General features: G+C 29.4%; 2 protein-coding genes across 2 annotated transcripts; both read left to right on the forward strand.

The window, feature by feature from the left end:
* The first annotated feature begins 953 nt into the window (after positions 1-953).
* On the forward strand, positions 954-4,284 carry LOC143199919 (uncharacterized). The gene is made up of 3 exons (XM_076410055.1): positions 954-1,210; positions 3,763-3,924; positions 3,984-4,284. Exons 1-3 carry the CDS (start codon positions 999-1,001, stop codon positions 4,186-4,188), a joined length of 579 nt encoding a protein of 192 aa, XP_076266170.1. The 5' UTR covers positions 954-998; the 3' UTR covers positions 4,189-4,284.
* Positions 4,285-9,338: 5,054 nt separating this feature from the next.
* LOC143194211 (uncharacterized) lies at positions 9,339-10,188 on the forward strand. The gene is made up of 3 exons (XM_076400809.1): positions 9,339-9,608; positions 9,671-9,832; positions 9,924-10,188. The coding sequence occupies exons 1-3, from the start codon at positions 9,397-9,399 to the stop codon at positions 10,135-10,137; spliced, it is 588 nt and encodes a 195-aa protein (XP_076256924.1). The 5' UTR covers positions 9,339-9,396; the 3' UTR covers positions 10,138-10,188.
* Positions 10,189-10,499: the final 311 nt, after the last annotated feature.

Here is a 10,499-nt window from a genome sequence, read left to right on the forward strand (position 1 = left end):
CTCATGAGAATATTGAAATATTGCAGCTTTTGGATACCACCAGAACAGGACACAGACTCAAAAGAATCAAATCATCTGATCTTGTGTAGTGTTGTGTAGTGAGGTGCATATATTAAAAAATACAGCAGCGACATTTATAAACATTATTTCACCAGAGTCTGAGATAGGGCCGATGGGTCCCCCTAGTTATATACCTAGATTTAAATTATCATAAAGACAAATTGTAGGTTAGACGGAAACGACTAGTAACAATGTATTAATTAAATAATAATAAAATAATAATAAAAATATTATCCGACCACATTAAATAATTAAAAATTCTTTTTAGTTTTATAAGTTTTTCTGTCTCTCTCCTTATCCCTCCCTTATCGATTTTAAAGCAGTAAGTCCGATTCCGATCCGATTTATAGGAAAGTATCGATAGTAATAGGGCAGCAGAACGTGAATGGGATTACCGTTATTTATCAATTTATTAGAACAATTTGGGAATACGCTGTAAAGAGAAACGTTATAATCTAATGGTCAAAAAACTAAGTGTTAACAAATTCTTGTGAATCTGTAGACATTCGAGAAAATGCTTAGAAATCAGTTTAGGACAAAGAGTATTTCCCAACCTAATTTATGCGGTTTATTGCTTGAAATTCTTTTAGTAAAAACCCACCATATTACATACGTGGGAATATATTAAGGCTTGTTTTCTTTATGTGCAGTATGAATTAAATAAACGATAGATTGTAAATAATTCTGAAAAATAATTATTTATTAAAATTAAGAACAGATGACTAATGAAATACTTAAAATTAATAAGGATTTTTTTGGAAATGCATAAAGTAATTAGAAAAATATTTTAATACATCGACAACAGCCTTAATGATGTAGCTAGTGATAATAGTAAAGTACGTTTGAGTCACTATATCACGTTAAGACTATAAAAACCATTTAATCACGTTACTTAAGCGTTCATTTTGGTTTTGTTTCCAATAGTAAAGAAAAGCACGATGTTGGTTAAAGCAATTTTTTTGGTTGTTTGCCTTGCAGTCCTGTTGGGTGATGTTCGTTCAGCTCGAAGTCACTACCAATTGGGAAAAAATAAAGCCACTGTTACTACCGGACAACATCGATGTAAAAATGGAAGGAACAGCGAGGTAACTTTATCAGTAGAGGCGGAACTCCATGAAAAAAGTAACAGAAGAACCAATTTTGGAAGAAGGTATATGTTTTTTTTTAAATATTTTTTGTAATTTTATATGAGGCCTGTTATTTATTTTCTTATTTTATACTATTCTATAAAAATTTGGTTTTAATAAACAATCTATATATACGGTAGTTCTGTAAGTGTAAAATAATTATTACTCCAATCAACAGTGACATTGTTACTTAATTAAGCAAATATTTCTCCTTTACAAATGGAGTATGGATCATAAATATTAAAATTAGCTATTTTAAGATAACTCATTTTCAACAATACTGCACTGTAATTTCGATAACAACATATTTGCCAAAGTCAAACTTATATATTCAATTTACGTTTAAATTTAATAACATTCTAGTTAGTTTTAGTTTTCGTTCTTAATTTCAGAAAGTCACTTATTTAAAATATTTGAAAATATAATAATGGATTTTTTTGCAAAATAAAAAGTCTATGATTCGGAACAATTGTTTGAAAATAAAATAAAAATTTGTATCCCTTTATATATAGATTTCTTTTATATTAGATAATATAGATGGCGCTACATCCGTTTAAAAGGAATCAATGAAATTGTTCTAAAATATCTGAAAGTGGTAGTTTTTCCGATAGATGGCACTATTATTAAATCATTGGTCTTATAAATGATTAGGCGAAATTAATTAGATGGTAATGGGAAGATTGTAAATAATAATAAAATAAATAAATGACAGTTGGACGATGATTATTTACTAAAATTTTACTAAAAATTTGTTTTTTATTCTTTTAATAATGACAAGAATTTTATACTTTTTTAAAAGTATTTTAGTTGATGATGATTCCTTCTAAGATGGTTTGAAAAGTGACTTCAACCTCAAACTTCACATATATAGTATTTAGCTTATTAATATTGGATCAGTAATTATTTTTTGTATTAATAATTTTAAATCGTTGAAATTATATTACTGGAGTATTGTATCTTAATAATGAAATTTATTCCTTTATTCCGGGCCTATTTGATTTCTTCAACATTATTACATATCCACCTGCCGTACTATTTTATCCTACAAAAATCATCATTTTGTCCAAACGTTTCTTTGTGAACTCTCCACACTTCTGTTTATAGGATTTTCGTATATAAATTTTGAGGTTCAATAAAAAATTACTTAAACATTAAGAGTTATTTATGGGTATTTAATATTGCTACCTTGAACAAACATACTTATTTACAAAATATACATAAAGTTAATTTATTTTTATATGGGAGCTGATGCAAAGGGGGATATTTTAGGATGTTGAAAATTCTCTCTTTTAACAACTCCGATTTAGCCATCTTTTTATTTCAACAAAAGTAAATATACGTTTAATCAAATGTTTAAATAAACGTAAAAGTGAGCTCGCCCGGCACCCACTTTGCACGGTGTTTTCTCATACCGAAATATTAGTGAATGATATGATGTACACGTTTAGTTGATATTTTTAGAGTGTCTGCTATTTAATTGAGTTAAAATTTACGGTCATTCCAAATCATTTTGTGGATTTTTAAAATGTTTTCGTCGGTAACAACCTCTTTTGGGCGTCCACTGCTTTCACCGTCTTCATTTCACCACGTCTAAACATAGTATACCAATCGATAATGGTTGATCTTCCTGGGGCAGTGTCCGGAAACTCGGCAGCAAGCCAAGTTTTTGCTTCAACTATATTTTTTCCTTCAAAAAGCAATATTTTATCGACACGCGAAATTCCGTTTTATCCATTTTCTTGACAATAATTAAAGTTGCTTCACTCAAAATACCATAATACACAAGCTAATGATCCGACAGCTGTCAAATTTATACACGCATCTTTTGAGGATTAGGGCTAACTAAAAAATTATATGGATGTTAAATCATATGGATTTAATTCTAGTAGCGCCATCTATGTGTCAGGACAGGGACTTTTCTATTAATCTGTCATAGCTTGCCAAAAATGTTTCATAGTTTTTTAGGTAAATCTTAATAGGGAATGTGCAATTAAGAGTGGACCAAAAAGAGTGGAGTAAAAAGTCATAGATTTTGTTTAGAAGGGCATTATTGCAGACCTATAACTACAAAAGATGTATTGTTTCATAAAAGACCAGCGATAGCTATTAATAGACACAATGCCCTCTGTTGTGTGAATACTCAGCCACTCGGTTGCATTAGATCTAAAGGGACACTGTTACAGCACGAATGAGATGTTCTGCCGCATCTAGCATACTAACGAGATATTGCGCTTTCTAATTACTACTTGCTCAGATCGATGCAACATAGCTCGGCAGGTATATGGTTTCGAAATATTGAAAAAAAGTGTGAAAATTGGTCGATTATTGTCGCTAGAAGATGACAAAACGTCGTAGAAAATGATGAAAAATAGTTTTATTAATATTAAATGGACCAATTTTTTTCAATAACCACCTTCTTAAAGTAAAAAAGTATCAGAATACATATAAGACCTAATAGTTAATTTCTTTCATCAAAGTTATTCATAACCAATTCTAACGGATCAAGTTCTAGTTACTACCTACGTAAACTTCCGATGCAAATATATTGATATTATAATGTGTTTTATTTAAACAGTTTCAATAAACGAATGAAAGAGCTCAACTCTATCAAAGGAGACCACAAAGGCCATATATTGGCTTCAGCTTTTGGGGGACCAGCGAAAAACTGGAACTTAGCACCACAAGCTGACAATCTGAATCGCAAATATAGATGTCGGACGAGCATATTGAACGTTTGGTAAAACTAGTTTTAGTCATATTTCAGTCAGAGTTTTAATTATTTATTCGTCATTTTAGGTACGATTGCGAAAAATGGATTTTAGATCAGTTAAAAAATAAAGTTGACCTACCCATATCTGTAAAAGTTACTTTGGACTATGAGGATAAAAACTGCAGACCGACCCGTTGGAGCATCGAGGCCAGGTCTAAGCACCGTTCAGGATGTGAAGCGAAACATGTTAGAAATGGAGGATTACCGTTTGGTGTTTGTCAAAGAGCTTAATTAATATACACCAAAGAATAAACCAAATACGATTTAATTGTATTGTAGAGTATAAAAATATGTTACAATAAATACATGAAAGTTAAAGTAACAAAAGGGCTTTTATTTTCAAAAACATTTCGTTTGATTTTCTGAATCTAATGAAGACGACTAATGAGATTAATTCATAATAGAGTAAAGGAACTAACTTAAATGATAAGATACTAAAAATAGTTTTCACATTTCAAAATAAGATCAGAAATGTATTGGATATATAACAATAATAAAATAATAAATGTCTGTGCATTAAAACATATTGAAGAACTAACGCAAGAACTAACACACACTAACTTTTTTGAATAATTAACAATGTATTAATACTACTACATAGACTACTACAGATGAACCATTGAACCACCAATAAAAAGTATCATAAGCAAGATTATTCTCAGAATTGTAACAGCTTCAGGGCATCATATATAATTATATATGGTCTTTCTTTACTTTTATGTATAGAATACATGATTGTATATTAAAACAGAGAATATATGAATGATACAATTTTGAAAGTGATATTTGACTTTAGTCTGTATTTTAATATATACAATAACGAACGCAATTAGGTAAATTATTTTTTATAAATTAAAAATGTGTATTAAAGGAATCTATTTACAATCATTAAATTAACTATTGTTTTTTAAAAACTGAGGTCTATAAATTAAATAATCAATATAATTGATAAGTTTCAAATAATAAAATTCTGCATAATATAATATATTAATCCTTGTTGCATTAATTTACACCTTAATATTTATCAATGCTTTAAAATGCTTGAGAGTATTCTGGAAATAATTCGTAGTTTCTTCTATTTGTTCTATGTGTTCTATATATACAAATTATGTAGTTAGTTTCATTTTAACAGCTGCATATTTTCATAACTTCCTTTAGGTATTCAGATAGCCCTTATCCATATTTCTTACCAAAAATATATATCGTAAAAACAATAACTACACCAGGCTATGTCTTTCGTTTATCTACTTTGTCTTATATCCCACGTTAGATTCCAATATTCGGTTAGTGCTTTGTTAAAAAATGTATTTACTAATGAAACTTGAAATGGACCAGAAGTTAATACCACTAAGATTTACAGGAAAATCTTAGTAACCTTTGGAATTACCTTTAGTACAATAATGTATTATGTCCCCAGAACCATATCAATTACGATCAGTCCTTAAGCAAAAACACTTTTTCTGTTCTCTGTTCACCGTACGTCAAATTATATTAAAAGCTGTTTTCGTCTTGTAATCTAACAAGCTTAGTAAACAGACGATTCTTGTTATTCTTGCATTTTGTTAATCTATGTTGATAATATTTTCACATATATGGGGTTTTTATTTCACAGATGTCACACACCTTCCTATAAAGGGGTCACATTAATTTGTTCTCTCTACAGAATATGTAAAATATAACTTTACATGACCATACTGCTCCATACCTAATTGTTATTATTCAAAATTGCAGTAACTCTTTAATAGTTACAACAATGCGGGAATAACCGAAAGGAACACAACATCTTGAATAACCTTGCGTATTTTGTTTTACTGGAATCCTACTTACTAGAGTTATCCAAGGGTTGCAATAGTTCGGTATCAACAGGCTAGTATAGTTTCATTTCATATCTTCTTGGGATATTCTTGATTTTCTTTCGGTGTAATGATTCCTGTAGTATCTAGGTGAAAATTTTCAATTTTCTTTATATTACTTATGGCCAAATATCTATATAATTGGATGTCATAGGCCTGTATCAGTTTTAGATTTGTTTGTACAAAATCCACTTATTATGTACGGTTAATTTAGATTGTCCTTTATTATATTACAAATAAATTTTATATTCCTACTTCGGTTTTCTCATTTTCTTTTCAATGTGTTCCTTGAAACGGAATTTTCCATCCACATCCATCCCAAGATACTTAAATTGGTGCTATATGTAAACTCATTATATAAAAACTCAATATGCAATTCTTTGCTATTCTTAACTTTTATTCTCTATAACTGGGTGCAATATTGTTATAAGACTGTTGCAATCTTCGGGTTGTTTTTTCTGTATTATGTTCAACAATAGATATTACAGCATCGGCAATTTCAGCCAAAGTGACATCTTCAAGTAAAGCGTTTAAAGGTAAAGAATTGGTTTTAAAATATTTCCTTGTGGTACAGTTGCTTTAGCTATTTTATTGTAATATAGGCTTAGTCTTATTTTACTCTAAATATCCTGCCTGAAATGTGAGAGTATTTCAGTGTGTTTCTGTGGTAACATTTTTTGTTACGTTTAAGTCTGTTTTCAATCATTGTAGCATTGTCTGTAGGGTTTTAATTAATTGCTCACAATTTTAGAGATTTCGAATCATGTTTTCAGCCACTTTCCAAACATTTGAGACATGGCTTAGGCCAAATGCTGTATTAATTAAGCTGGTAAGATTTATCCCTTTCATCGTATATTTTTCACAGCCTTTGGGTTGATGTCAGTTTTTGTAACTTTAGTGAGTTCTGGAAACAAGCTGGATTTCAAGCGTCTAGCTTAATCGAGCTTTTCTATTTCTAACTTTAATTGTTCGGTTGTCTTAAGTGGTAACGAATGTCTTTTATTCTGCAAATCTTTTCCGGTCTGTTAGCTAATTTCTTAACATTATTATTATTTTTTTATTTATTATATATTCACTCTGAGTCAGAATTATTTTAGTGTCAACAAGTTTAGGTTTTTATTTGGACGAGTTGGCCTAAGTTTGTAGTTTCGTTGATATGTAACTAAATCCCAGTTCAGTAGAATTGCTCATACAAAATTAAGAATACTGACGTTGAAAACACAACTTGAAGTTTTTTACAGATAAAGAATATAATTGTACATGTGTGCATTTTAGTGTTCTTTCTAGAACATTTGTTTCTATTTTAGTAATAATAATAGAGTATTAATGATTGCTATTATGCAATATAACATATAAACTTTACGAGTCAGTTTGGATATTTGTCTTTGGAAGTTTTAGAAGTGAAATTCTGAAATAATAATTGAGAAATAATTAGGCTACATACAGTAGAAAAAGAAAAATTAATTTTTTTAAGGTCTGAAAACACAGTTATAGAAAAATAGCTAATAGAGTTTATAACAAGAAAAAGCCAAGCAAGTTTTTTTGCCTGTAGAGATATTCAAAATAAGTCTACAAATCGTAACTTAATAACATATTAATTCAAACAAGCCTTTCTCGTCTAAAAGTTATATAAAAAGTCTTTATTTTTAATATAGTGATATATAAAACATACTGATATTTTATCATCCAGATATTTAGTTATTGATATTTGATTATCAATAATTTTCGCCAAAGGTCAAACTTCTAACAAGAATTGGATGGATCTTCTTAGTTTTCTCATCAAGAATACAATTCATATTATTTGGCAACCGCGCTTCAGCTCTAAGAAGTTAAAGTTTATTTCCTAAAATCACCAACTGAATCGAAGAAGCATATGAAAATAGAATGTAGGAAATCATGTAATGATGTTGGCAGAAATGTATTATGTATATATGTATATATATGTATAGACTCCTATTTGTTTTACTTATTCTATCCTAGATTAATAAAAACACATTAAGCAATAATAATTGTAAGACGTATTCATTAATAATTCATAGAAGCATTCAATTAACTGATATATATTACTGTATTGATAACAGTTTTTAGTAACAAATGTTTGCAATGTAACAATGTATTAAATATATGTTAATAGCACTTAGGAAAACAATAACTCTTAATAATTTAGTGTAAAGTTGATGATAAAGCTAATGTATTAAGGCTGTTTTATTTGATGCAAATTTTGTACTGTATTTCTCATTGAATATTTTCCTTAATTTAAAGTTAATTTACTCTCCCTCAGTGGTAGTTATATTTCATAGTTTTGTAGACGCAATTGAGGTCTGAGACAAACCGCTAAAGTTTTCCAAATTTGACGAAGAATTCATTGGGGCAAGTTTTCAGAAGATTTTCATTTATTTAAGTTGCTGGGTTCAAGCTTGTTCACTAAAAAAAAAATAGTCAGCTAACAGCTAAATTCTGTTTCTTTTCGTAAAATTTAGATTATATATGTATATATTATATTCTGCTGATATTCGAACCACCTCATTGGAGACCCCATACCTTTAACAGTTTTTAATGTGTCTTTGGTGGTTCTATTAACAGAATGGTGAAGTTATAAAATTGTAGGCTTTACAGAAATTATAGTGAGATTGAGCAAATAAGCTGTATGTTTGTGGGAAATTATTATTTCTTTTCTAAACAGAATTACAAATAATTCCACGTAATAGATTACCGTTTTCATTATATATATTTGTCATATTATACTATGTCAATAATTTTAACCGCCTTCAATTGATATATAAGTTATGAAAAATGTAGGGTTTCAAACAAAGGTTTTTATTTTACATTAAAATTATTTTATTCTATGAAAGGAAATGACAACTTATTGAACCGAGAACTATTAGTGGCACAATTTCCTTTGGATGGCCGTATACTCTGAATTGCAAGCTAGTTTACAGTAACTTTTATCCGGCTTTGACAAGCTTATACGTTGAACTGTGATGCTTGTGTAAAGTGTGTTTTCAAGGCATGGATATTTTCTAGTTGTAATAGTTTACGATTAGGAGATTCTGAACATATTTAAACTTATATTAAGCTCTATCAAAAATTGCTCGTTCCAATCAAATACTCAATCTATTACGATATAATACTTCAAGAAATGATATACCACAACTAGTTTTCAGTCATATTTATGGATGCAATGTTGCAAATAATATCTTACTTCAAACTTATTTAATTGAGATTTTAAAACAGTTGTATCAAATCGTACTCAAAATGGTAAATAATATACGTAAATGTAATTGAATATTTTCTTTTAAGCACTAGACGTCATTTTATTAATATGTAAGACATAAATCACTGTTAAGTAACAGTAATATATTGTTGTAAGATTCTTTAGAAATACCTCATTATATACATTTCACTAAAGTAGAACATGGTTTTGTTAACGAAGCAATTTTTTTTAATAACAAGAAACAGCCTTAATAGTAAATATATTAATTATAGGGAATACATATCTAACAATAAGCCTCACTTATTTTAAAAGGCTAATGTTGTCAGTTGCTTTCTGGTAATTGCTAAAAAATAAGAACTAAAAGTATTAATAATGTATAACAGAATTGTTTGCATACTATTCTGTACATTATTTTACCAAAATAGCGTGTTATCAGCTGTAACCAAGTACACTTTTGGACGCAATTCCGCCACTATCACTACTGGAACTCATATATGTGCTAATGGAAACAGTACACAAGTAACATTATCAGTTGATGCAATTCTGAACGACAAAAATCCTTCGAGGACAAATTTTGGAAGCAGGTAGTTTGTTATTACAGCTACTATCTACATATTAAATAATTAAATTGCGATTTCTAATGAAGCTTCGATAAACGCATGAAAGAGTTGGATGCCAAACCTGGCGACCATAAAGGTCATATTCTGGCTTCAGCGTTCGGCGGTCCAGCTGAAACTTGGAATCTTGCACCGCAAGCTGATAATTTAAACAGAAAATACAGATGCAGAACAAGTATATTAAATGTATGGTAAGGAGTTGTTTGGATTTATTCGTTAAGTTTTGCTGATATTTTTTATTTGTTCTTCACTATATACACATCGTATTTTATTTATTATTAGGTATGACTGTGAAAAATTTGTAAGAGACAGTCTTGATAGTGGAAAACTGCCAGTGAAAGTTAAAGTTGTTTTGGACTATGAAAATAAAGATTGTCGACCAACTCACTGGTCTATTGACGCTAAATCTCCGTCGGATGCTTGTACAGCCAATCATATCGCCAATGGGATTTTGCCCTTTGGTATTTGCCAAAAGGCTTCTCTAGTGATATACTAAAAAAATATAACATAATGAAATGTATCCAATAAATATATGCATTCAAATAAACATTGTATTTTATTAATTGGTAGTCCAATATTGTCATAGTTTCTTGCAAAGTCAGACTTATTTTCTCAATAATATTATCAAGCTTTTATTTTAAATATGTTTTCAGGTTTGAGATAGTCTTGGTAAAGAGAATATCTTCATTTATCTAATAAGATTGGTTTTCCTTAAATATAGGATTCATTAAATGCTATTATATCAATATCTATATCTAGTTCCCAAGTTCTAGTGACATGGCGATACGGTACTGAAAGAATGATGTTGATTACGCAAGCCGAGCAGCCATCACATTTAGAACAACAATGTATGGTCAT

Source organism: Rhynchophorus ferrugineus, unplaced genomic scaffold (genome assembly GCF_030347505.1).
Source record: "Rhynchophorus ferrugineus isolate W39M unplaced genomic scaffold, kcgeb_rfMv2 rfM1, whole genome shotgun sequence".
Taxonomy (NCBI): Eukaryota; Metazoa; Arthropoda; class Insecta; order Coleoptera; family Curculionidae; genus Rhynchophorus; species Rhynchophorus ferrugineus.

What these genes read in the sequence shown, in the direction of transcription:
- LOC143199919 (XM_076410055.1), top strand. Translation starts at nt 999, where the DNA reads ATGTTGGTTAAAGCAATTTTTTTGGTTGTTTGCCTTGCAGTCCTGTTG. An exon ending in AGAACCAATTTTGGAAGAAG is followed by an intron (nt 1,211 to 3,762) that starts GTATATGTTTTT and finishes TTATTTAAACAG; the next exon opens with TTTCAATAAACGAATGAAAG. An exon ending in ACGAGCATATTGAACGTTTG is followed by an intron (nt 3,925 to 3,983) that starts GTAAAACTAGTT and finishes TCGTCATTTTAG; the next exon opens with GTACGATTGCGAAAAATGGA.
- LOC143194211 (XM_076400809.1), top strand. Translation starts at nt 9,397, where the DNA reads ATGTATAACAGAATTGTTTGCATACTATTCTGTACATTATTTTACCAA. An exon ending in AGGACAAATTTTGGAAGCAG is followed by an intron (nt 9,609 to 9,670) that starts GTAGTTTGTTAT and finishes TTTCTAATGAAG; the next exon opens with CTTCGATAAACGCATGAAAG. An exon ending in ACAAGTATATTAAATGTATG is followed by an intron (nt 9,833 to 9,923) that starts GTAAGGAGTTGT and finishes ATTTATTATTAG; the next exon opens with GTATGACTGTGAAAAATTTG.